This window comes from Dendronephthya gigantea, unplaced genomic scaffold, assembly GCF_004324835.1.
Source record: "Dendronephthya gigantea isolate DGI-Jeju-01 unplaced genomic scaffold, DenGig_1.0 000034F, whole genome shotgun sequence".
Classification (NCBI taxonomy): Eukaryota; Metazoa; Cnidaria; class Anthozoa; order Malacalcyonacea; family Nephtheidae; genus Dendronephthya; species Dendronephthya gigantea.
In genome coordinates, this window is record NW_021163044.1 from 1,717,163 (window position 1) to 1,745,086 (window position 27,924).

At 36.0% G+C, this 27,924-nt stretch overlaps 2 protein-coding genes and 1 long non-coding RNA gene across 5 annotated transcripts; all 3 read right to left on the reverse strand.

Moving 5' to 3' along the window:
• Nucleotides 1–66: 66 nt before the first annotated feature.
• LOC114525437 (receptor-type tyrosine-protein phosphatase delta-like) lies at nucleotides 67–27,535 on the reverse strand. Of its 3 annotated transcripts, none has more exons than XM_028546788.1 (18): nucleotides 27,407–27,535; nucleotides 25,700–26,122; nucleotides 25,240–25,545; nucleotides 7,284–7,583; nucleotides 6,571–6,848; nucleotides 6,282–6,405; nucleotides 5,852–6,133; nucleotides 5,127–5,441; nucleotides 4,642–4,714; nucleotides 3,968–4,226; nucleotides 3,789–3,858; nucleotides 2,717–3,004; nucleotides 2,322–2,621; nucleotides 2,119–2,191; nucleotides 1,638–1,893; nucleotides 1,453–1,510; nucleotides 925–1,116; nucleotides 67–834 (listed from the first exon to the last, which is right to left on the reverse strand). In XM_028546788.1, exons 1-18 carry the CDS (start codon nucleotides 27,465–27,467, stop codon nucleotides 548–550), a joined length of 3,945 nt encoding a protein of 1,314 aa, XP_028402589.1. In that variant the 5' UTR covers nucleotides 27,468–27,535; the 3' UTR covers nucleotides 67–547. The 3 variants fall into 3 exon arrangements, with proteins under 3 accessions (XP_028402589.1, XP_028402590.1, XP_028402591.1); XM_028546789.1 differs by lacking the exons at nucleotides 25,240–25,545; nucleotides 25,700–26,122; nucleotides 27,407–27,535 and adding exons at nucleotides 8,311–8,616; nucleotides 8,816–9,229; nucleotides 10,654–10,981; XM_028546790.1 differs by lacking the exons at nucleotides 25,240–25,545; nucleotides 25,700–26,122; nucleotides 27,407–27,535 and adding exons at nucleotides 8,311–8,616; nucleotides 8,816–9,229; nucleotides 9,339–9,428.
• Nucleotides 10,998–12,595, reverse strand: LOC114525441. Its single transcript, XR_003687189.1, has 4 exons — nucleotides 12,356–12,595; nucleotides 12,099–12,130; nucleotides 11,656–12,013; nucleotides 10,998–11,495 (listed from the first exon to the last, which is right to left on the reverse strand). It is a non-coding gene; the product is annotated as an uncharacterized LOC114525441 (long non-coding RNA).
• On the reverse strand, nucleotides 17,647–20,997 carry LOC114525440. The gene is made up of 4 exons (XM_028546795.1): nucleotides 19,514–20,997; nucleotides 19,240–19,371; nucleotides 18,805–18,831; nucleotides 17,647–18,721 (listed from the first exon to the last, which is right to left on the reverse strand). The coding sequence occupies exons 2-4, from the start codon at nucleotides 19,274–19,276 to the stop codon at nucleotides 18,372–18,374; spliced, it is 414 nt and encodes a 137-aa protein (XP_028402596.1). The 5' UTR covers nucleotides 19,277–19,371; nucleotides 19,514–20,997; the 3' UTR covers nucleotides 17,647–18,371.
• Nucleotides 27,536–27,924: the final 389 nt, after the last annotated feature.

Consider the following 27,924-nt stretch of genomic DNA (forward strand, 5'->3'; position numbering starts at 1 on the left):
GTGACTCATGAAATATACCTATTTGTATCAGAGAAAAATTTCAAATCTTATTGATATTATCTGTCATATTTCGTATTATCATTGCAGCACTTGAGGAATATATCGTGCATATCTATAGTCTAACAGTTTTGTTGTTGTTACCGGCAGTATATTTGCCAAAATGTGATACAAGTCATTCGCCATATCTTTTTCAGTATCAGAATTGAGCCTCTTCGCCAGGGGGCGGAAATCCTTGGGCCTTGGGGGACGGAAGGGACATGCCCCCTCACCCTCACTTTTTTTTCCACAATAAAACGTTCTGTTAAGAAAACTATTCCTACAACTTGATCCATCCAGTTCACGCTTTTCAAGACAGATTTGCACCCTTTCTCTTTACATTGCACGTTTTAAACAATTATACAACTTCAAATGTTTTTGTAAGCTTTCCTCAACCGACTGCATTATATGATTAGTACTGAATTAACTATACATTGTATCTATTGAAATTCGTCTGAAACTACCCTTCGTTCATGACCGTCCAAAAATCGATCACCATTTCAAATCTTCATTAGAAGGAAGGATTTTGACATTCCATTGATTGACCACCCTCCTTACTGATATGATACCGAACATCATCGCTGGTTGAGGGTTGCAATGCCTGGTAAACGTTGGCTGGTTCTTTGTTGTCTTTCAACGACATGTAATCCGATGATTCTTGTCCTTTGTCTGCTCCACGTACACCCTCATTTCGCTCAATTTCATCTATAACATCATCTGTAGTCTCGTATACTCCCTCATCATTTATGGGCGTATCTGGTTCTTGACCATACTTTGCCCCTTTGCGGGTTTCCGGACCTGAGTTTTAGAATCGAGCATACAAAATGAAGCCCATCAAATGTTGGTTTTTGATACACTCGGAGTTGGTCTAAAAAACTCAATACCTACCGAAATCCGACATCATGGTCGTTTCATGGCCTTGGTTCGCTTTTCTTTTGTTGTTTTGAATCAGACGACGTTGATAAACAATAACACCCAGTGAAACAAGAAAACATAAAGCCAAAATAACCAGCGGTATGAGAAGCTCAACACGTGTTTCATTCTCAGTGGAATTTTGAGATTTTTTCCTCTTCAAGCCATCTACAAAACAAGATCAATTTGCCATGGATCTGCATGTGTTGAATATCATTGGTAAAGTCGTGCATTGAACACATTCGAAATGGCTGAGGGTAAATCAGTTAAGATTTTGATTTTTGGCACTTCGCCGGTGTGGGTGATTTCTGAAGGGCTTAAAGTTCTTAAATTCGAGTGCAAATCATACACTTACATCTAAAATTCAAGACAGAAGTTGAGAAAAATGTATCCACTATCGAATTCCTGCCGAAGAACTGATAGCTTGAAATTGAACCGCATCATAATCATTCGATCATGCATATACTCGAAAGTGCTAAATTTATAAACAATATAGATATTCACCTGCGGTTTTCCCCATAGTTTTAAAACTGCTGCTCCAGTCTGTTGAGTAATACAAATCCTATCCAAAAAATTGTAACACATGATTTATCATAATTTTGAAAACAAGTCATGCAAATAATCTCAATGACAATAATTTTGATCTATATATGATCAAATAGAAAATCTCCAATCTTTAACTCATTTACCTTATTTTCAAAATATCTCAGAAACACGATATAACTTGAATTGGTTCTCAAAGGTTGGTTGACGTATTTCTCTGTTTTGGAATTATATTCTTTGCCATCGCCAATCACGAACAGCAAAGGAAGATCCTCAGTCTTTAAATAAGCAGCGACATAAAGATCTTGAGTGTTTTCCCGATGAGGCCCGAGTTTTCTCATTTCGATATTTTTGCTTGATGTTAAACTACTGGTGCCTTTTTTAACGATAACCATTACTTCTCTAAATATTAAAGAAAATATATATTATTAATATTTATAATATATATTAAAATATCCTATATTCTTCTTTATCACCATGCAAGCAAAAGAAAGCGATACAATTATCGATACAATTATCATAACGCATAAAAATAAAGGCAGCATGTTTTCAATGAAGTTTAAAAGTACGTCAGAAACTGATAAAAACGCTTTACTTAAAATGAAGATAGACAATCTTTATACATACCGTATATTCGACGCTGGTTTGGATATGGTTAACTTAAGATCTAAGTGGGACATCACAACAAAACTCACAGGCTCTGTATAAATACAATAGAAAGGAGCATTTTACATCGCCGACAAGACTAGTGAAAACAATATTATAATGTTTGTTCTTCAACAGTGCTTTTCTTATATTTCTCGAAAGTTCTCGAGAGTTTTTGTCTTCACCTGCATTGGTCATTTCGTTGATTTCCAGGCTCTTGTTTCCATAACCAACTCTGGTACCAGCTGAGACTGTAACAAAGTATTTGGTTAATGGTTGAAGATTAGGGATTGTGTACAACAGGTCCGACAAACTTTTCATGTTCAAGCATTTCGGCCGTTTATCTTTTTCTTTCGTAGAATAGCAAATCTGGTAACCCGTCAGTTCGCCATTCCAAAAGATTTTTTTAGGAGCTTTCCAAGAAATTTGAAGTGAATTCTCACTACGGGATTGATTTGTAACATTTCGTGGAGGTCCGCTTGGAACTATGATTGTAAAGAATAGAAATAGAGTTTGCATGAGTCCTGATTTAGATTAAGAAATTAAATCTTTTATTTGGTATAAAATGCCACATACATACCAGCTTCTGTGGTCTTGAAGTGTTGGTAAACTATTGGCTGATTGTTCATTGAAACACCATGCTGTGCCTTTATCCCAACAACATAATTGGTGTAGGGCTTGAGGTCTCGAAGAATGTATTGATTTGCATAATATGCGCGCGATATTCTACTGATTTCTGTACCGTTTAGGTAAATGACAAAATGTGTGATGAAAGTGGATGTCACAGTTGATGGTATTCTCCATGAGAGATGAACAGAGGAATTTGATGGTTTAGCAACAATATTTTGCACAGAAGCCAGAGATTGCACTGAAAAACATAAAGTTTATAAAATTTTAAATCATAAATAAAATTTAAAATTTAAAATCATAAATTTTATACTTTTATAATAAAACAACTCATTTCCAAAGCAAATTAGAGCAACGAGTATAGCCGCCACAATAAAGTTTTATCTTCTCCACCAAGTTCTATTCTGAGAAAAAATTATGTGTTTCCAGTGAACTCTATCTTTAAAAATCTCAATTATAAAGTATATTATAAAGACTTGGTTAGGTAAGGTATAGCATATAAAGTTATTCCATACAGGGCAACATTGCTACAGAAGAGTGTGTATTAACTATATTTTCAAACTGTCGAGTTTGCTCAGCTGCTGGACGAAGATTCCTATATTTTACCTATTAGTTATTTATATTTCTCATGGACAGATAAAAAAGTTTACACACCTGCAATTCAGTTATTCATGCAGACATCTCTATATATCTTAATTGTTTACAAATACAGTGGTTTCCAAAATTCGGACACCCCTATATATCTTTAGGGGTAGTTTCCGAAGTTCGGATACTATATTTTGCTTACAGATTATAGGGGGTTCCGAAATTCGGACACCCAATGTCGTACCTCGCAAAACGCTGACTCGATCGGGTTTTTTCTGAAAAGGATGTCTAATCATGTCCGCCGAAAAAAACAATTTTTAAGAAAAAATTCTAAATCCTCAGTTTTGGCAAATCTTTTATATTAAGCAGATTTAATCCCATATTTATAGTAATATGGACTACAGTACCTATTATTATTATCTAACCATTGAAAAGCTTACCTGTGGGTTTTGAAGTCTTAACACTTTTGCTCCAAGCCGTCGAATAGTATTCATTGTACATGTTATAGTCCTGAATGTCATATTCAAGAGAAATAAACTATCAATCCAATATACAGAGAAAATTCAATACCGAGAAAAATATAAAGAAACAACTGTGATTGCTTTTCCACCAAACGTACCTCGTTTTCAAAAAATCTTAGAAACGCGACATATCTTGTATTGTTTCTTAACGGTTGGTTCAAATATTTTTCTGTTTTAGAATTATATTCTTTGCCATCGCCGATTACAAACATCATGGGTAGAACATCAGCTTTCAAATAGGCAGTGATATAAGGTTTGTCATAGCGTGTAGACCCGTAAGATCTGAGAGAGTTGGTTTTGATGTTTTCAACCGGTGTCGTTTCTCCTGAGTCAATTTTTACAATGATGATTACGCTTCTACATGAAAGAGAGGACGACTAGAATTGTTAAACTCGATTTTAGTTTCAAAATCAAACTTTTAAGGACTGTTTAGATTATCCCGCTTTTAGCCGAGATTCAGCCGGACGCGCAGAATTATTTATTGGTATTGAAATGAATATAATTTTATAACATGATCCTGGCATGCAGTTGTGTAGCTCATCGCGACAATAACATGTGCTTGCTTTGTTTCATAACGACTTATTTCAATACCTTAAAATCATCTCACGCTTCGTGACCCGGTGTTACAGCGGATAGTGTCCCCCCGCGGATAGTGTCCCCCGGCTAGCGGATAGTGTCCCCTATAGCTTTAATTACTTTACCGCGGATAGTGTCCCCCACGTGAAAGTCCAAAAGCAGCTCAGATATCCTAAGTGCGTGTAAACTGACTTACTTCATATAATCTTCTTGTTTCTCAATGTTTATCCTTAGAGTTGAGGAGGTATCTTCGAGAAGTTTAACAGGCCCTATAAAATGTTAAATGATATATTAGGTCTATTTAATATATAGATACGCAACATTGCTACGGGAGAGCGTGTGTAACTAGGTTTTCAAACTGACGGACCTTGCATGCATACCCATGCAGCAAGTGCTTGAAGATTCCTATCTTTTACCTATCAGAGGTCAGTCGTATAAAACTCTAAACTACATATTTTGGGCAGTTTAATCAAAGTTACAGTGACTCTAGACTATCCTGAATGGCCATGAAGTTCCGTCACTGTCTCACTGAGTATAATAGTTGAAACTTGCTACTATTGTTTTTTACAACCATGCAGCCCAAGAGCGCGATTGTGATTACGGATCAGATTACTTTAACTATCAGTTGCCTGAGAACACTCTTAACTGCTTCGAATTCCAGTGAAAAATTTGGTCTTTTACCTCCATCTGTTATTCCACTGACTGTTGTACTTTTTGGGCCAACACCGCCAACTGTAGCAGCCGAGACTGTCACGAAGTACTTAGTAGAAGATTGAAGTCTATTTATAGTATACGTATATGACCATGCCGTGGTGGCGGATGACGTGACGGAAATGCATGTCAGACTATTTTTATTTTCATGAATATAATGGCAAACTTTAAATCCAGTCAGCTTCTCAGCATTCCATGTTCTTTTATGAGGAGCCGTCCAGGTTATATTCAATGAGGTTTGACTGCGGGCTGCGAGTTTAACATTATAAGGGCGTCCACTGGGAGCTGAAACAGAGATATCAATATAGGCCTGGTGTCACGCAAAGTTTGATTGGTAAATTTCTAAGACATCATTAAGAGAAAGGTCTATTATTACATGCCGTAAACTCAGCAAGGAATTATTTACGTATATGTTCAGTATTTTTAAACTTAGGATTAAAGTTAGGTTTAGGGTAAAACCTACCCTACCCCCCCCCTTCCCTCGCCACGCCACGCACGCGACACCCCTGCACGCAGACTCTATAATCAAAGTTCCGCAATTTATAAAATTTGCTACTGGCTTTGAGCGTGCAAAACATATACAAAATATATATCACCCCCAAACTCGTGTTCGGTTTCTTTAAATCTAAACAATAACGAAATAAATAAAAAAAATCTTTTTTCGAATTGTTGTATTCTGCTATTTTTATAATTACCTGCTTCTTTTGTCCTAAATCTTTTGTATACTGCTCTGCTTCTCTGACGATAATCGTCTACGGCTTCAATTCCAACTTGATAGACAGTATATGGCTGAAGATTACTGATATTATACTCATTTCCTCGTGGAACGGATAAGAGATACCTTCGAATTCCGTGCAAATATATTTTGAGATTTTTTATATAACTTGAGCTGGAGGAAGTTGGTAATTTCCAAGTCACTAGTGCTGAATTCTTGGAAGGATTAATTCGAACATCGAACACGGAACCTGGACGTTGAACTAAATTCGGATGAAAAAGAACACTTCGGGTGTAATTCTATAATTTCCACTGCACATCTGATATATTTTTAAATCCTTTATTAAACTCTTTGTGATAGAATACGAGAGTAGCTTCATCAAAACAAAGCACAGAAATATATATACTTACCCACTCCGCACATTTCTATTCTAAGACAGAAATCTGTGTCATCAGTTGATATTTTTACGAATCTCACATTATAAATATCAACGTCGGTAGTCGATGCTTGGTAACCATTCGTGTTTCCTAAAATCTTACATAAAAATTGAATATAAAATGATAAAATGCTGATAAAACAAGAAACAATGTTTACAGTTTGGGCGGCGCCATGTGAAGTGAAAACCTGCAATAAACGAGTTGCGGAAAAAAGAATTTTGACTCTGATATTATATTATCATCGTTGTATTGCTTTAACTACCTGTACTGCACGACTGCTATCACCCAAACTCTCATCATGACTGTATTTCAATGAATATGATCCACTCCACTTTGTCTGATCTTTATCACCCATGACCATAACTCGTGTTATGTGATATTCTTTCGGAAGGTCGATGGTTAGATATGAGCCAGGCGTCGAAGAACACCAACCACCTTTAGTAAACCTTGCTTTGTGAAAACTATTACCTCCATTGCCACCAAATATGTTATCAGGAAAACTACTGTTGTCGTTTAGCAACTGATTGTCACAAATCTTACCTGCAGATAAATAAATGATAAGAATCAATAATATGCTTCAATAACCGAAGGGTAGCAAAGAGCGTAGTCAGGGAGAAAATAGGGTGCATGGATATAACCCTCGAGAAGTAAGTGTGGAGCCAGTGGAGAGCTTTAGACCTCAAAAAGAGATGAAGATGTCGTCAAATTATTGCTCCTCCGCTCAAAATGCAAACTTATATTATCACGCAAATTTGAGAAGTGTATTCTGCTGATGCAAAGTTAATTATATTAATCACGGATATCGAGATGACCCTGGGTACGTTCGCATATGACTGGAAAATCTGAATAATATTTTTCGAAATTGTGTGCCGGATTATGGCAATAATTACAATAGCAAAAAACCACGAGTAGTTTTTTAGGCAGGTATCTTGGGTGTAATAAAACATGTCAATCCCAACAATTGGGTATACTCACATTCAACATATGGTATTTTATCAGCTGAGGTGGCTGTTTTTGGTTGAAGATAAACACAACATGATGTTCCTCCGGACGTAATGTTATAACAAACCAAGTCACCAGCTACGATACTCTCTTTATCAGAAGCATTCCTAAAACTAATTCCATTTGTGAGACGGTCTTGAAATCCTAAATGTTGACATATCCACCTCTCACTGTTTTCATCCAAATTTTCTTCAGATACTTCCACCCATGTTTTTTCGTATATGTAGAGGTAGCCTCTGTAGCCGCTTGATAATCTAATTTGAAGTCCTGAAACTAGAGGAAAAATTACAGAATTTCGGAATGTGTTTTGGCGCGAAATATACTAGTATTTGAAAAAGTGTATGCGACCGTATTTATCTACGTCACAGTTTTGTCTCCCAAGAGTTGTGGTGCACAGCTTCGGCCAATTTTCCGTTGCGCGATTCGATTTCGCTCGCATGATACGGCAATTCCTCCAAGAGAAACAAATAAACCGTTCTTTTGATGCTGTTTGATTAAGTTTAGATTTCATTGGGGTAAGAATATATTTGATACATGTAGATTTTTGTCCTATTTTAATAATATCGCTACTATTTCGCCGTTTAACAAGATGTGGTCGTTTACGGGCGCGTTGACACGTCGCAGTTAATTTGCACAGGATTGAAGATTTAATATAAGCACGAATTCCAAAGTGTATGACAAAGTGAACGTATCATGCGGTTTTTCTACATTTTTGAACAATTAAACTTCTATACTTTTTAAAGTACGATGTGCTTCTGATTGTCGCGATCGAACAACATTTAGGTTCGCAAGGCAAAGCTAAATGAATATGAACTGTATTGTTTTTGTTCAGAAGCTTTATATTGAAGACTGGCAAGTGCGCGCCACGCCGGAGTTAACGCCGGAACAGGCGTCTTGTTAATATTTAATTCTGCAACTAGAAGTAAAAAACTCTAGGAATAGTTGATTTATTCACAGGTATAATAAGTAAATCAGATGATAGTGAAGTTGTGTACTTTACCTGTTGTTATGGGGTTTGTATAGTTATCCACACAAGTGTATTCGGTATAAAGTTCTTTCCTTGTGTTAGAACAGAGGTTTGGTAATAGTAAATTATTGTCAACATTCAGTTCACAAGATTTCTTTCCACCACAAAGAGATTTCAACCTACAACTTGTTACTGCAGTGCATTGTGCATCACTGTAGGCACTGCTGTTAAATCTACCGCTATTGTTGAAATTGCCATAATAAGCTTTGTGGATCACCATACGTTGTATTGGAGAACAATTAACATCTTTCATTTTGTCGCCGAACTGCGTCACTGAACCTGAAATCGAGTTTCACAGAAAAATACAAATAATTTTTCGTGCTGCATGTTTCTTGATCACATAAACTGCATGAATCGAATTACCAATGACTAAACATAACAGTAATTTCCTTCATCTTGCAAAGGCAATGTTAATTACATGACATATCAATACCCTCATATAAACTCGGAAGCTACAGGTTTATAATTAGTTACTTACCAAATGTAAATTTCTGGCTTGATCTGTCGCAATATGTTCTTCTATACACATAATCTCTATAAGGCTCACCACATCTCCGGTCATTGTAGAAATATAAAGATCCAGCGTCTGTTTGTTTAAAATTTTGTCTACTTTTGATCTGAGTGTTCTTTGCTACTGGTGATATTGCTACATATATCGAAAAAAGATTCCTATACGTGCTAGACGTAGCAGAATTCAACGCTCCCCCAGATTCGATATGCCACAATATTTCTGTATCGTTGTAACGAAACTGTGCTTTATCATCCAAGCAGTTGTCTTTCAATATAACCCAGTAAGGAAGTGCATGACTAGGGTCATTGTATATCAGACCATTCCTTCTTGTTATACACTTTCTAGGCGCACTACTTTGCCGCATAAAAAAACCTCGACAATCTAAAAGTGAGAAATATGGTAAGAAAGACGCACATCACATGCCGATTATATTGAAATGATAAACTTTGAGATAATCATTTATATATTTACTAGATTATTAATGACTTACAGATAAGTCTGCATTTGTCTGCATTAAATCCGCTCTCTACCACGCAAACTTTATTATGCACAAAATTAGATTAATATTAATCCAAGAATGCAACCTATACTAGTAAGAAAGTTTAAAAACTACAGTCCTTGAACTTGCAGAATTATTTGGTTGCGTTATTTTAAGTGAAATCAGTTGATCAAGACAATGGAAGCAACTGCAATTGAAAAATGTAATACGAAATCGAGATTCTAACGCTTCGATCATCCTGTCGGGCATGTCTATATATCCGAGCCAGCAGCAAAAACAAAAACCAGTCGTGCCCAAAACGACTGCATGATTTTGCCAACAGAATACCAGGAAGTCCAGTGAAATCCCGTTCAATTCTTCTAGATTGTCATGATGATGACATATTGGTTGTTCTCAGTGCAATTGACCGTTTCAGCTTGTATATATAGCAAATTAACCTATTTCAAATCACATGGTCAGAAATGGTTTTATTGGCTATTACATGCAAGCTGGAATGGTCTATTGTTCTACCGTTTTGACACTTGCTTTTTCATCTTACACGTTTTTTTTCATCCTATGTATAATGCCTGCAAAGGATTGTGGGTAAATCAGCATGCTGCTTTGCTCTGCTCCAGAATTTACCATGCAGGAATACCTCAAATGTTATGATCAGTTTTTGATATTTGGAGAAGGATAAAAGTTATCCGTCAGTGAAAATCGAAACCACATGTATGGCTGTTTGCCATTATCGCTGCACGGCCCTCGCGTACATTGCAAAACGTCTTCAAAAGATTTGTTACCTTGATTGAGATGTTGAGCAACCTAAATAACTACCAAACCTAGTTTTCAGTCATTGAGGATTTTGAAAAACTCGGTCTTGTGTGATGTCTGAAGAGTGGGAGATGTTTAAAGCAACAAAATGCGAAACGTCCCTTCGAAAGAAAAGTTTATACATCGCTATTGGAAAGCCAACTAGATATTACTACAGTACATTACGATTTTGTAATTAGAATGCTCGTGTAGAAGAAGCAGGGTATCATATTATCGACCTTGGCTATCAGTTTAAAGGTTGCATAACTAACAGTTTGAATTTAACGTCCTTGATGAAAAGAAAGTTGGTCGGGATGGAATTTTATGCATCTAATGAAATTTTTCGCTTAATTTTTTGGAATTGCATGTGGGAAGTCTCCGAAGCGAATCCACATAAAGGATAAAAATTGAAAAGCGAAAAACTTGCCTCATGCTGGAAAACCGCCTTGAATTAAGCCGCTTCAATAAAAGTGGATTCATTTTGCAGGATTTTCAACGAGATAGTAAAATATGTTACCTTCAAACGCCAATAGCGACATACCACAGAAGATTAACCATGTATAAAATAGCAAAGACATCTAGTCGCTGAGTCTTTATTTAGCACATCAATATCGTTATGCGAGGAGTGAAGATGAAAGTTTGCGAGTGACTCTCAAGTGTCGTGTTGGACCGAATAAACTCGGCGAAAACAGGAAATGAGGTGACATGTTAATGAAATATCAACAGCTTCCATTTCATAAAATTCGGATTTCGGTGAAAATTTCTAAACCAGCATGAATAATGTCTTGTTACATCTTCCAAATATAAATTCTGCTAGGATCTGGTATGGACCCAAAAATCATTACGTTTAGCTACAATTCTGATTGTAAACTGAAAAAGATGGTCCATCACAGGTTATGAACGCATGCATTGACAGCTATTGCATGTTAACCCAAACAAGACTGTTCAATTCGCTCATGCAATTTATTCATTCGTGCATTTGGCTTATGAAAAGGTTTCATTTCCTGGCTGAAATCAATGCTTCTAAAAAATGTTTTGTTTCGTCACATTTCGGCTGGTTTTCTAGATTTAGTTCATGTATTATACAGACGGATATAAGTAAAAAAATGGCTTTGTCCACCTTATCCTTATAACATTATCATTCTATGATAAATTAAACATATTCACTAAAGTCTGTTTTAAACTCTCCTCCCTCTTAATTAAGATGACTTTGAATATCTTTCATGCCGTAGTGTTGCAATGCCTGGTAAACGTTTGCTGGTTTTTTGTTTTCTTTCAACGACATGTAATCCGATGATTCTTGTCCTTTGTTTGCTCCACGTACACCCTCATTTCGCTCAATTTCGTCAATAACATCATCTGTAGTAAAATATAATACTTTATGTATCTACGTCAGGCTTCTCATCTCAAACGCCCTCTGAGGTCGTTTTTATTAAAAGAATGTAAGGAAAATATAAAGCTTGTAGATAACTCGATACTTCAAATATTTTTTTTTAATCTTCTAAGTGTAACTGCTTACGATTAAGATCGCTCCTCGTACTTGGCGTAGAGTTGTGACGGTTGATAGGGGCTGGGTGTTTCTCGGTTGTCGTTTAAAGCGGCATAGCCCAAAACGTCATCATAATCCTCCTCCGTTTGATCTGGGTTACTTGTATCTGATGGTAATAGCGATTGGTAATATGTGTTCTCTGGCTCTCTGGATTCTTTCAAAGTCATGTAATCCGATGATGTTGGTGCTGCAGAAATTCTTTGTGTTAATTCAATCTCATTACCATTGAAAACACGGTCCACAGGCTCATAATAACCAGGCCCTGTCGGACTCAAATTATCTGGAGCAGCTTGTGTGATGTTCATCGATACCGGATTTTCAAACAAACCTGTTAAATTACGGAACTTGGTTAGTATTTTAAAATGAAACTATATAGTTTACTTCTGTAGCTTGTACATTGTGCGAAGTCTTACCAGTTTGTCTTGTTTCGTCAAGGTTTGTTTGGCTGTTTAAAAATGCAAATTATTCTTTTAAGAAAACTCTACCTTTACGACCTTACGGGCTGTTAATAGCAATGACATCAAGTCATTTGTGGAGGAAAATAAATGAAACACAAATTATTTTTGCCTGCCGTGCACGTCTCATCTAACGGCAGATGAAACACGAGAATGCACTACACTGCACTTCCTGTGCAACTTATGGAACTTGGTATTTTACGTCAAAGAATTACCTTCTTCTGAAAAACAAAACAGCAATAATCACGGCAGCAACGATAGCAATCGCGGCAACTGTTCCACCCACGACTATCCCTATACTACCCCCCCTACCACCACCACTGTCATCAGTTTCCTCACCCTCGCCGCCATCACCAGTGCCTATAAAAAGTTCTTGAATGTGAAAAATGCTCTCGAGAAACTGCTTTCTCCACAATGAGTAAATCCAGACAGAGTTTTAAAAGTCAAAGCCTGAATCTGGGGCCGGTTTTTCGAAAGGCGTTTAGCTTAAACGAGGGATAAGCCAAAGTTTAAAAATACTCCCATACATCTTGTGAATGACTGAACCTGCATCTTATGCATTAAATATGTACTTCCATTGACAATTAAACTATTTACATCGACATATTTCAGCTCAGTTGTTCAATAAATAGATAATTTCGTTTTCCATTTTGAACTAATCCACCGTTTAAGCTCGACGCCTTTCGAACAACCAACCCCTGGGCGATATATGGCGTACAGATTGGTTCCCTAAAACTAACGAAACTCGTGTAAGATTAGGCTTTCCGCGTTTGACGTCTTATGAGAAAGGTCTATATATTACTGCATGCCGTAAAATTAACAAGCAAAGATTTACGCACAGTTTCAGTGTTGTTGAACTTGGGATTAAATTAGGTTTAGGATAATATTTGCAGTGTTTGGAATTGAATTTTTTGAATTCACTTGAGTTAGACGCTGTATATTTTTGACCAATAAAAAAGCATCGTTTATGTTTTAAGCCCCGCATGTAGACAAATGCCGGTAACTGAACTAATTAAATGGACAAGCGCGAGTCATTCGCATCAAAGCTCATCAATTTTGAAGTGGTCAACTTTTATTGCACTTTTATTGCCTAAATAAAAACTATTTCATTTTTGAATTGTTGTATTCTGCTATGTTTATAATTACCTGCTTCTTTTGTCCTAAATATTTTGTGTAATGCTTTGCTTCTCTGACGGTAATTGTCTACGGCTTCGATTCCAACTTCATATAAAGTATATGGCTGAAGATTAGTGATATTATACTCATTTCCTCGTGGAACAGATACGCGATAACTTCTGTCCAAATATATGTTGAGATTTTTTATATAACTTGAGCTGGAGGAAGTTGGTAATTTCCAAGTCACTAGTGCTGAATTCTTGGAAGGATTAATTCGAACATCGTACACGGAACCTGGACGTTGAACTAAATTCGGATGAAAAAGACCACTCAGGATACAATTCTATATTTTCACTCACTGTTTCAAAATTTTCACTGCACATCTTTAAATACGAAAGTGGCTACATCAAAAATAGTTCCGACATGAACATATGAACTCACCCACTCCACAGAGTTCTATTTTAAGACAAAAGTCTGTGTTTCCAGTTGATTGTATCTTAATATGTCTCACATTATAAATATCAACGTCCGTAGTCGATGCTTGGTAACCGTTCTGGTTTCCTTCGATCTTTTGTAAAAATTGAATAAAAAATGATAACATTCTGTTAAAGTATGACGATAAACACGAAACAATTATGTTTGCAGTTTGGGCGCCATGCATATCATGTGAAATTAAAAACCTGCAATAAACGAGTTGCGGGAAAAAGAACTTTAACATTCCACCTGCAATGCACGACTGCCATTTACCAAACTTTTATCATGACTGTATTTCAGTGAATATGATCCACTCCACTTTGTCTGATCTTTATCACCCATGACTACAACCCGTGTTATGTGATATTCTTTTTGAAGGTCGATGGTGAGATATGAGCCAGAAGTCGAGGAACACCAGCCACCTTTAGTAAACCTTGCTTCGTGAAAACTATTACCTCCATTGCCACCAAATATGTTATCAGGAAAATTACTCTCGTCGTTTAGTAGCTGATTGTCACAAATCTTACCTGCAGATAAATAAATGATAAGAATCAATAATATGCTTCAATAACCAAAGGGTAGCAAAGGGCTTTGTCTAAGAGAGAAAATAGGGTGCATGGATGTAACTCTCGAGAAGTAAATGTGGAGCCAGTGGAGGGCCTTAGCTTAGCCCTCAAAAAGATATGAAGATCTTGTTAAATTATTGCTCTTCCGTTCAAAATGCAAATTTTTATTATCACGCAAATTTGAGCAGTGAATTCTGCTGATGCAAAGTTAAATATTATAATAACGGATATCGAGTTGCATATGACTGGAAAATATAAATAATATTTTTCCAAATTGCGTGCCGGATTATGCAATAATTACAATAGCAAGTAACCATGGGTAGATTTTGGGGCATGAATCTTGGGTGTTATAAAACAGGTCAGTCCCAGCAATTGGAAATACTCACATATGACGAATGGTATTTTATCAGCTGAGGTCGCTGTTTTAGGTTGAAGATAAACACAACATGATGCTCCTCCGGACGTAGCGTTATAACAAACCAAGTCACCAGCTACGATACTCTCTTTATCACGAGCTCTTGTAAAACCAATTCTATTGTTGAGACGGTCTTGAAATCCCAAATGTTGGCATAACCACCTCTCTCTTTTTTCATCCAAATTTTCTTCAGATACTCTCAACCATGTTTTTTCGTATATGTAGAGGTAGCCTCTGTAGCCGCTTGATAATCTAATTTGATTTCCTGAAACTAGACGAATAAATTACAGAATTTATTTATTATGTCACATGCGGAAAACAAATCAGTTTTTTTGGAGAATTTGACCGTTAAACTTGAGTTAATCGAACGTTAACAATAATATTATAACCTCGAATATTAACAGCAAGCGGAAGGATTATATATTGATTTATCAAAATTAATTATAAAATCCAAAAAAACTTTTTCACGAGATAAGTTGTAAGAGCCAGTAGCATTATCCGACATGGGGGGAATGATTGATGGCCCATTCCTTATCAAACTAAATGCTGGTCTACGAAAATTTGTCGGTTCTGAGCTGGAAAATGTTGTAAAATATATAGGAACGTTTGGTTGCAAAATGTTGAAAAATATGAAATATAACCGTGCGATGTTAGCAAATTAAAAAATATCTTAGTTGGATGAGCTATAATATAATTTTAAAAAATCAACTTTCATTAATATTAAATTCTGCAACTATATAGAAGTAAAAAATCCCAGTAATAGTTTTGATTTATTCATAGGTATAATAAGTAAATCAGATGATAGTGAAGTTGTGCACTTTACCTGTTGTTGTTATGGGGCTTGTATAGTTATCCACACAAGTGTACTCGGTATAAAGCTCTTTCCTTGTGTTAGAACAGAGGTTTGGTAATAGTAAATTATTGTCAACGGTCAGTTCACAAGATCTCTTTCCACCACAACGAGATTTCAACCTACAACTTGTCACTGCAGTGCATTGTGCATCACTGCGGGCTCTGCTGTTAAATGTACCGCTATTATTGAAGTTGCCATAAAGAGCTTTGTGGATCACCATACGTTGTTTTGGAGAACAATTAACATCTTTCATTTTGTCGCCGAACTGTGTCACTGAACCTGAAATCGAGTTTCACAGAAAAATACAAATAATTTTTCGTGCTGCATGTTTCTTGATCACACAAACTGCATGAATCGAATTACCAATGACTAAACATAACAGTAATTTCCGTCATCTTGCAAAGACAATGTTAATTACATGACATATTAATACCTTCATATAAACTCGGAAGCTACAGGTTTATAATTAGTTACTTACCAAATGTAAATTTCTGGCTTGATCTATCGCAATATGTTCTTCTATACACATAATCTCCAGAAGGCTCACCACATCTCCGGTCGTTGTAGAAATATAAAGATCCAGCGTCTGTTTGTTTAAAATTTTGTCTACTTTTGATCTGATTGTTCTTTGCTGTTGTTGATATTGCTACAAATATCGAAAAAAGATTCCTATATGTGCTAGATGTAGCAGAATTCAACGCTCCTCCCGACTCGATATGCCACAATATTTCTGTATCGTTGTAACGAAACTGTGCTTTATCATCCAAGCAATTGCCTTTCAATATAACCCAGTAAGGAAGTGCATGACTAGGGTCATTGTATATCAGACCATTCCTTCTAGTTATACACTTTCTCGGCACACTACTTTGCCGCATAAAAAAACCTCGACAATCTAAAAGTGAGAAATGTGGTAAGAAAAACGCACCTCACATGCCGATTATATTGAAATGATAAACTTTGAGATAATCATTTATATATTTACTGGATTATTATTGACTTACTGATATAAGTCTGCATTTGCCTGCAATTAAATCCGCTCTCCACCACGCAAACTTTATTATGCATGAAATTAGATCAAAATTAATCGAAGCATGCAACCTATGCTAGTAAGAAAGTTTAATAACTACAGTGAAGAATTATTTGGTTCAATCACTTTAAGTGACATCAGTTGATCAAGACAATGGAAGCAACTGCAATTGAAAAATGTAATACGAAATCAAAGCTTCAACGCTTCGTCTTGTTGGGCAGGTCTATCCCACCTAAAAACAAAACCAGTCGTGCCGACAGAATACCAGGAAGTCCATGCAGTGAAGTCCCGTTCAATTATTCTAGTATGTCGATTAAATCACATATTTGTTGATTAATGACATATTGGTTGTTTTCGGTACAATTGTTCCACCGTTTTGACACTTGCAGTCGCTTAATACTTTCTGTCGCTGTTAGGAATAAAAACACATGCCATCGTGCCGGGTTTGTTTGATGAATAACACACAAAACCCGCGAGATTTTATACGAACTCCTGTCTGAAAAAGTCTATTTGTCTTTACGTGCTTTTATTTCATCCTTCACGCATGATATATATATATGTTTAGCCTGCAAAGGATTGTTACCTTAGTCTCAACCTCTCACGTTGAGCAATCTAGATAACTGCTAAATTAAACGTGTAACTAAAACTTAGTTTTATTGAGGATTTTGAAAACTCGGCCCTGTATGAGTGAAAAGCGAGAGATATTTAAAGCAACAAAATGCAAAATGTCTCTTCGAAAGAAAAGTTTAAACATCGTTATTGGAAAGCCAACTATAGATATGGCCACTACAGTACATTACGATTTTGTAATTAGAATGCTCGTATAGAAGCAGGGTATCATATTTTCGACCTTGGCTATCAGTTTAAAGGTTGTATATATAACTACTGAACAGTTTAGGCCCGAATTAAACTTCCTTAATGAAACGAAAGTTGTTCGGGGTGGAATTTTATCTATCTAATGAAATTTTTCGCTTAATTTTTTGGAATTGCATGTGGAAGTCTCCGAAGCGAATCTACATAAAGGATAAAAATTGAAAAGCGAAAAATTTGCTTCGTGGAAAACCGCCTTGAATTAAGCCGCTTCAATAAGGGTGGATTCATTTTGCAGGATCTTCAACGAGATAGTAAAATATTTTACCTTCAAACGCCAATAGCGACATACCACAGAAGATTAACCATGTATAAAATAACCAAGACATGTTCGTTGTTGAGTTGTTATTTAGCACATCAATATCGTTATGCGAGGAGTGAAGATGAAAGTTTGAAACAGCAAGTGACTCTCAAGTGTCCGTGTTGGACTGAAAAAACTCGTGCGGAAACAGGAAATGATGTGATATGTTAATGAAATATCAACAGCTTCCATTTCATAAAATTCGGATTTCGGTGAAAATTTCTAAGCCATGCATTAATGTCTGGTTGTATCTTTCAGATATAAATTCTACTAGGATCTGGTATGGACCCAAAAACCATTATATTTCGCTACAATTATAAACTGAAAAAGATGTTCCATCACAGGTTATGAACGCATGCATTACATGGTCAGCTGTTGCATGTTAACCCAAACAAGACATTTAAATTCACTCATGCAATTTTTTAATTCATGCATTTGGCCTATGAAAATGTTTCATTTCCTGGCTGAAACCAATGTTTCTAAAAAATGTTTTGTTTCAAACGGCCTCTGAGGTCGTTTTTATTAAAAGAATGTAAGAAAAATATAGAGCTTGTAGATAACTCGTTACTTCAAATATTTTTTTTTTCTTCTAAGTGTAACCGCTTACGATTAAGATCGCCCCTCGTTCTTGGTGCAGGATTGTAACGGTTGATAGGGGCTGGGTGGTTCTCTGATTAAAGCGGTGTATCCCAAAACGTCATCATCAACCTCCTCCATTTGATCTGGGTTACTCGTATCTGATGGTAATAGCGATTGGTAATTTGTGTTCTCTAGCTCTCTGGATTCTTTCAAAGCCATGTAATCCGATGATGTTGGTGCTGCAGAAATTCCTTGTGTAAGTTCAATTTCATTACCATTGAAAACACGGTCCACAGGCTCATAATAACTAGGCCCTGTCGGGCTCGAATTATCTGGAGCAGCTTGTGTGATGTTCATCGATACCGGAGTTTCCAACGAACCTGTTAAATTACGGAACTTGGTGTTAAAGTGAAAATGAAACTATAGTTTACTTCTGTAGCTTGTACATTGTGCGAAGTCTTACCAGTTTGTCCTGTTTCATCAACGTTGCCTTCAAAATGAAAATGATTTTCAATTGAAATACAAATGTATTTTGTCAGTTGTCGGTTGGGGTCTGCCGGTCATCTCGCTTAAGTTGTTACTTCAAGTAGTTTAGAGGCAATCAGGAATGGCAAACTGTTTTATTGAGGAGCAAGTTTAATTCAAGTAGAATTATTCTGCTCTTTATACTCCACTCTTGGAGTAATATTGGTTTCCAAAGAGCACCGCTTGAATAAAACTATAGCTACTGAAAGATAACAGTGAAGCGTGAAGAATACTTCGATTTGTTTGATTGTTTCAAAGTGATTGTTTCAGTAACACCAAAACAAACAAAATCCTGAATTAATATGTTTTAGAATTTCAGTAAGATAAGTGAGACCCCTCATGAGCATCCATAGTTCAAATGATTCAAGCATACCAGAGTCATTTGAGTAGATGCATTCCATTATTTCCATTTACAGGTTGATCTTGAGGAGCTTCATATTTGTCATGTTTAACGTTGTTTGCTTTCATTTCATTGAGGTTCTCTGGTGAGTCTGCTTTATGTTATCTACCATAGTAAAACTATAGTAAATAACTATAGAATATAGCTAACCTATTGTCTATAAATAATAAGTAAATAATAGAGTTGAAATACAGAATGAATTTGCAATGTGAGTGACATGTTAATACTGAACTGATAATTTCCTTACCTTAATTATTGCTTTATTAAACCAAGTCAAATGCATTGTTTTCTTGTTTTGACTAGTAGATTCACTGAATATTACGTGGATGTTTTTCATCAAATCACCTTTAAAAAAAATACAAATTATAAACCGTTTAGAATTTAACAGTTAAATAGAGACATGCGGGTAGACCACGCACAGGTATCTTAAGATGCATGCATGGGTATAGCACATATCATGTTGGTGGTATTATTTGATTTTTTTTTTCTTGCAGTCCGAATTCATATTTTAGCGTTTCCTGCAATCTGATTGGCTACGCGAGCGATCCGTATGAGGCCGTACGGACCGCGCAAGATTTAAAAGAACGCACGCACGGGGGGCGGAATTAAAAAAATAAATCTATTGTTACCAGTTTAGTCGGTCCATATAGGGAAATATTTCTCAAGGTCTCAACCTTCAATCTGGTATACGGACCTCCAATGTGGTAAATAACATATATTTATTTTATTATACCACTAAAACTAAGCTATATGTTAGGTGAATAATCCAACAGCATTGCACAATTCCTTATAATGCATTAGCTATTTTATCCAAATTCTTTATCAAAACTAATGTATATCCTAAGATTCAGTATATCATAATCCTAAGATTGCATGAGTATATCTGTTATGGCATTGGCAGATGTTTCATGTTCATGCATATTAGTGCTTGAATCCATGCTTTTGAACATGGTTTAGCCAACGTCCTCTGAGATCCTTACCTCCTTCCTCCAAATCCTTACCTCTGAGAAGCCTCCATGAGATCCCCACTGCATGAGCCACTCAGTTTAAAACAAATTCCGCGATCTTCTCCACGAATCCTTGCGACATAATGCCCAGTAAAATTTGATATACATTCGAATAAACAATCCAAAATACTTAATGTCGATTTATACTCTGCAAATTAAGGAACAAACAACAACGTGCGAACTGCGAAGCGACGCAATCCCAGCACGCATCGAGAACGCGGTGCAATCCTATAAATGTATCACTGGTCTTCGCGCAAGTTACCACTTACTGCAAGGTACCCCATCTGGCTGGAGCTTTGCTTATTTTAAGAAATGCTCCTGACTTAAGAATATAAAAGAAGTAAGAATTTAAAAATATTCTTGCTTGTTTGAAAGCGGCTTTCAAGATGCTTTGGATATTATAAGGAAATTAGTATTCTTGGCAAGTGAATCAACAAGCTTTTTTGAATGGCGGTTTTAAATCAACAATATTTCTTGCCAAGAATCCACAAAGACGCTTTGCTTGTTTTAAGAACACCAAAATTTATAGTGCGAATACAAGCTAGAACATTCACTTGTTTTAAGAAACTGTTATTCTTGCTTAGAACAAGTTTACTTATTTCAAGTAAAATTCATTCTTGATAAGAATAATTTATCCCCTTTTACTTATTTTAAGCACAATTTTGCTTAATATAAGAATTTCTCAAGAACTTTATTCTAGGTAAGATATATATATATATATATATATATATATATATATATATATATATATATATATATATATATATATATACACACCCATTTGCAAAAACGTTGGCTGCAGATAGATATATAGATAGATACTCGAAATCTAATTATAATTGCATAATTATGTTGTATAATTTTATAGAAATCCCATGCAAATGTAATCATATGCAATTCTAATTAGACTTCGAGTATCTATCTATCTATCTATCTGCGGCCAACGTTTTTGCAAATGGTGTATATATAATATATATATATATATATATATATATATATATATATATATATATATATATATATATATATATTTTTAGAAATTACTGATGTCAGTCGATTGCATCAAATCTTATGGGAGTGACAATATGCATGCATGTCAGCGTTAGTTCACAGCTGACATGCATAGTATTATCGCTCCCATATTTATAGTAATATGGACTACCGTATACCTATTATTATTATCTAACCATCGAACAGCTTACCTGGGGGTTTTGAAGTCTTAACACTTTTGCTCCAAGCCGTCGAATAGTATTCATTGTTATAGTCCTGAATGTCATATTCAAGAGAAATAAATATCAATCCAATACAGAGAAAATTCAATACAGAGAAAAATATAAAGAAACAACTGTGATTGCTTTCCCACCAAACATACCTCGCTTTCAAAAAATCTTAAAAACGCGACATATCTTGTATTGTTTTTTAAGGGTTGGTTCAAATATATTCTTTTCAGTTTAGAATTATATTCCTTGCCATCGCCGATCACAAACATCTTGGGTAGAACATCAGCTTTCAAATAGGCAGTGATATAAGGTTTGTCATAGCTTCCAGACCCGTAAGATCCGAGAGAGTTGGTTTTGATGTTTTCAACCGGTGTCGGTTCTCCCGAGTCAATTTTTACAATGATGATTACACTTCTACATAAAAGAGAGGACGACTAGAATTGTTAAACTCGATTTGAGTTTTAAGATCAAACTATCAAGTTTAGATGATCCCGTTTTTAGCCGAGATTCAACCAAACGCGCAAAATGATTTTAAGGTATTGAAATGAATATATAACATGATCCTGGCAGTTGTGTAGCCCATCCCGACAATAGCTTGTGCTTGTTTTGTTTTTTTTCATAACGACGTTTTTCAGTGCCTCAAAATCATCGCACGCTTCGTGACCCGGTAGCTCATGCAGGTATAAACAGCCCCTAACTGCGTGTAAACTTACTTGATATGATCTGCTTGTTTCGAAATGTTTATTCTTAGAGTTGAGGAGGTATCTTCGAAAAGTTTAACAGGCTCTATAAAATGTTAAATGATATATTAGATCTATATTTGATATATATAGATACGCAATTCCAGTTAAAGATCTGGCCTTTTACCTCCATCTGTTATTCCACTGACTGCTGTACTTTTCGGGCCAACACCGCCAACTGTAGCAGCCGAGACTGTCACGAAGTACTTAGTAGAAGATTAAAGTCCATCTATAGTATACGCAAATTTCCCGGTCGTGATGGCGGATGTCGTGATGACGGAAATGCATGTCAGACTATTTTTATTTTCATGAATATAATGGCAAACTTTAAATCCAGTCAGCTTCTCAGCATTCCATGTTCTTTCATGAGGAGCCGTCCAGGTTATAGCCAATGAGGTTTGACTACGGGCTGTGAGTTTAGCATTATAAGGGCGTCCACTGGGAGCTGAAACAGAGATAACAATATAGGCCTGCATGATGTCACACCAAGTTTGATTGGTTCCACATTCGACCTCAAAGGTTTACCGCGTTTGACGTCATTATGAGAAAGGTTTATTATTGCATGCTGTCATCTTAGATTAAAGGATTTACGTTGAAACGTAACTTGCGAACGAAACCAAACTTGCGACCAGTTTCTTTACACCTAAATAAAAACTATTTTGTTTTTGAACTGGCGTATTCTGCTGTGTTTATAATTACCTGCTTCTTTTGTCCTAAATCTTTTGTATTCTACTCCGCTCCTCCCACCGTAACTGTCTAAGGCTTCAATTCCAACTTGATACTCCGCATATGGCTGAAGATTACTGATATTATACTCATTTCCTCGTGAAACGGATACGGGATTCTTTCCGATCAAATATATGTAGAGATTTTTTATATAACTTGAGCTGGAGGAAGTTGGTAGTTTCCAAGTCACTAGTGCTGAATTCTTGGAAGGATTAATTCGAACATCGTACACGAAACCTGGACGTTGAACTAAATTCGGATGAAAAGAACACTCAGGACACAATTCTATATTTTCACTCAGTGTTTCAAAATTTTCACTGAACATCTTTTAATACGAAAGTGGCTACATCAAAACAAATCACAAATATTCATACCAAGAGTTCCGACATCAGACATGAACATATATACTCACCCACTCCACAGAGTTCTATTCTAAGACAAAAGTCTGTGTTTCCAGTTGATTCCATCTTGATATGTCTCACATTATAAATATCAACGTCCGTAGTCGATGCTTGATAACCGTTCTGGTTTCCTTTGATCTTATAAAAATTGAAAATGATAAAATGCTGGTAAAGTATGACGATAAAACACGAAACAACTACGTTTGCAGTTTTGGCGGCGTTATATCATGTGAAGTGAAAAACCTGCAGTAAACAAGTTGCGGAGAAATAGTTATAAAAATAGATATTATGTTATCATCGTTGTATTCCTTTAACTACCTGTACTACACGACTGCTATCCACCAAACTTCTATCATGGCTGTATTTCAATGAATATGATCCACTCCACTTCCTTCGATAATTACTACCCATGACTACAACTCGTGTTATGTGATATTCTTTTTGAAGGTCGAAGGTGAGATATGAGCCAGGCGTCGAGGAACACCAGCCACCTTTAGTAAACCTTGCTTCGTGAAAACTATTACCTCCACTGCCACCAAATATGTTATCAGGAAAAGTACTGTTGTTGTTTAGTAACTGATTGTCACAAATCTTACCTGCAGGTAAATAAATAAGAATCAATAATATGTTTAAATATATAACGGAAGGGTAACAAAGGGCGTTGTCTGAGGGAGAAAATAGGGTGCATGGATATAACTCTCGAGAAGTAAATTAATACATACTGAGCCAGTGGAGGGGCTTAATTAAGCCTCGAAAAGACATGAAAATGTCGTCAAATTACTGCTCTTCCGTTAAAATGCGAATTCATATTAGCAAATTTGAGTAGTGTATTGTGCAGATGTAAAGCATAGTTAATTATATTAATTCTGGGTACGAGCTGATCTAAAACACCATTCAGGATGGTTAAATTTAATGTATTCGCATATGACTGGAAAATCAGAATATATTTTTCGAAATTGCGAACCGGATTATGGCAATAATTACATCAGCAAGAAACCACAAGTAGATTTTTAGGCAGGCACCTTGGGTGTAATAAAACGTGTCAATCCCAATAATTAGAAATACTTACATTCAACATATGGTATTTTATCAGACGAGGTCGCTGTTTTAGGTTGAAGATCAACACAACACGACGTTTCTCCGGGCTGAGTGTTATAACAAACCAAGTCACCAGCTACGATACTCTCACCATTGCGAGCTCTACTAAAAGTAACTTTATTGTTGAGACGGTCTTGAAATTCCAAATGTTGACATATCCACCTCTCACTGTTTTCATCCAAATTTTCTTCAGATACTCTCACCCATGTTTTTTCGTATATGTAGAGGTAGCCTCTGTAGCCACTTGATAATTTAATTTGAAGTCCTGAAACTTGACGAATAAATTACAGAATTTATCATCCGAAAACGAACCAGTGTCTTCGGGGAATTTGAACGTCGAACTTTTTGGAACGGCAAATTTTGTATAAATATTACCCGTGAATATCGAAAGGCGATTTTTTTCACACTGCAAATTTTGGGCATAGCAGCTATAGCCTGATCAATGTGTATGACGTAACCGCATTGCGATCATTTGGGATGCCCTTTACAGCAAAATTGTCCATTCAAACGATTTCAGATATATTTAGAAAGTGTATATATAGTTAGATAAGCTACCTTGTAATTTTTTTAAATCAAAACGTCTGGTTGATACAAAAACTGAAGTTTGGTAGTTGCCAAATTTGCATCTCTCAAAAGAAAGATTGCAATGTGTAAAACGGCCTTGAAAGCTGATTTCCGTATTTATTCATAGGTAATAAGTAAAAATGGTTTAATTATATTGCGATAGTAATGTCTTTATTTACCCTCACAAATCAGATGATGGTGAAGTTGTGTACTTTACCTGTTGTTACGGAGCTTTTATAGTTATCCACACAAGTGTATTCGGTATAAAGTTCTTTCCTTGTGTTAGAACAGAGGTTTGGTAATAGTAAATTGTTGTCAACATTCAGTTCACAAGATCTCTTTCCACCACAAAGAGATTTCAACCTACAACTTGTCACTGCAGTACATTGTGCATCACTGTGGGCTCTGCTGTTAAATGTACCGCTATTGTTGAAGTTGCCATAATATGCTTTGTGGATCACCATACGTTGTTTTGGAGAACAATTAACATCTTTCATTTTGTTACCGTACTTTGTCACTGAACCTGAAATCCAGTTTCACAAAAAAATACAAATAATTTCGAATCAGATAGATAAAATCAGTTATCAAATAGACATAACAGAAATAGACCTTTTTAGCGACGGGCAGTTAACTACAACACGTTCCATGCCTTAATTATTATTTAATTATTTACTTACCAAAAGTAAACGTCTGCCACGATCCGTCGCAATATGTTCTTCTATACAGATAATCTCCAGAAAGCTCAGCACATATTCCACGACTTCCGTCATTGTAAAAATATAAAGATCCTGCGTCTGTTTGTTTCATATTTTGACTACTAAGTTTTTGGGTGTTTTTTGCTCTTGTTGATATTGCTACATATATCGCTAAACGATTCTGATAGCTGGAAGTTGCGGTAGAATGCAACGCTCCCCCAGACTCGATATGCCACAATATTTCTGTATCGTTGTAACGAAACTGTGCTTTATCATCCAAGCAGTTGTCAGTCATTATAACCAAGTAAGGAAGTGCATGATCAGGATCATCGTATATCAGACTATTCCTTCTAGTTATACACTTTCTCGGCGCAGTACTTTGCCGCATGAAAAAACCTCGACAATCTAAAAACAAGAAAGATGTTAAGAAAAATTAAATTATTAAATTCGATAAAAAATTAAAGTGAAAAAAAATTAAACCCGTTTTCCAATGAAAATTAATGGCAGCAAGCAACCCATACTGGTAAGAACGTTTGAAAAATAGTTGATTTGGTTGCATTACTTTAAGTGACATCAGTTGATCAAGATAATGGAAGAAACTGCAATTGAAAAATGTATAATACGAAATCGAGGTTCCAACGTTTCGCCTGGACGTCGGCCACTCGTGCCTAAAACGACTTCATAATTTATTGTCAAGTTTAACTATTCCAGAATGATGATATTAGTATGTAATGCATGATAATGACACATTCGTTGTTTTCGGCACAATTGTTCTACCATTTTGACACTTGCTGTCGCGTCATTCTTTCTGTCGCTGTCAGGAGGTGAAACAACTGGTTGCTATTTACTTCGATGAAAAACTCACGAAATCCGAGGGATCACGAACTTCTGTCGAAAACGTTCATGTGCTTAAACGTTCGTGTGTTTTTTTGCGCTTTTTTTCACACATCTATTTATATAAGGTGCCTGCAAAGGTCTGTAGGTAAATAAGCATGGGTGAATTTACCATGCAAGAACAACTCAAATGAAGAACTCCTGTCGGAGACGTTCATGCCTTTACGTGTTTTTTTTGCATTTTTTTCATGCATCTATGTAAGACACCAGCAAAGGATTGTAAGTAAATAAGCATGCCGCCTTGCTTTTCTTTAAGGCGAATTTGCCATACAACCGAGAATAACTCAAATGTTATATGATCAGTTTTTGATATTTGGAGAAGGATGAAATTTAAGTTATTCATCAGTGAAAATCGAAACCGCATGTATTTGCATGCAGATATGGCTCAGTGCTTGCCATTATCGCTGCACGGCCCTCGAGATCTCGCGTAAAACGTCTTCAAAAGATTTGCTACCTTAGTTGAGACTTCGAGCAATCTAGATAACTACTAAACGTGTTAATTAAACGTGTAGAAGCGAGGTATCATATTATCGACCTTGGCTATAAGTTTAATAGTTTGAATTTAACTTCCCTGATGAAACGAAAGTTGGTGTGAGTGGAATTTTATGCATCTAATAAAATTTCTCGCCTAATCTTTTTGGATTGCATGTGGGAAGTCTCCGAAGCGAATCCACATAAAGGATAAAAATTGAAAAGCGAAAAATTTGCCTCGTGGAAAACCGCCTTGAATTAAGCCGCTTCAATAAAAGTGGATTCATTTTGCAGGATTTTCAACGAGATAGTAAAATATTTTACCTTCAAACGCCAATAGCGACATACCACAGAAGATAAACCAGGTATAAAATAGCAAAGACATCTAGTCGCTGAGTTTTTATTTAGCACATCAATATCGTTATGCGAGGAGTGAAGATGAAAGTTTGAAACAGCGAGTCACTCTCAAGTGTCCGTGTTGGACTGAATAAACTCGTGCGAAAACAGGAAATGAGGGTGATAATTATGTTAATGAATATCAAGAGCTTCCATTTCATAAAATTCGGATTTCGGTGAAAATTTCTAAGCCATGCATTAATTTCTCGTTGTATCTTTCAGATATAAATTCTACTAGGATCTGGTATGGACCCAAAAACCATTATGTTTAGCTACAATCATAAACTGAAAAAGATGGTCCATCACAGGTTATGAACGCATGCACTATATGGTCAGCTGTTGCATGTCAACCCAAACAAGACATTTAAATTCACTCAAGCAATTTTTTTAATTCATGCATTTGGCCAATGAAAATGTTTCATTTCCTGGCTGAAATCAATGTTTCT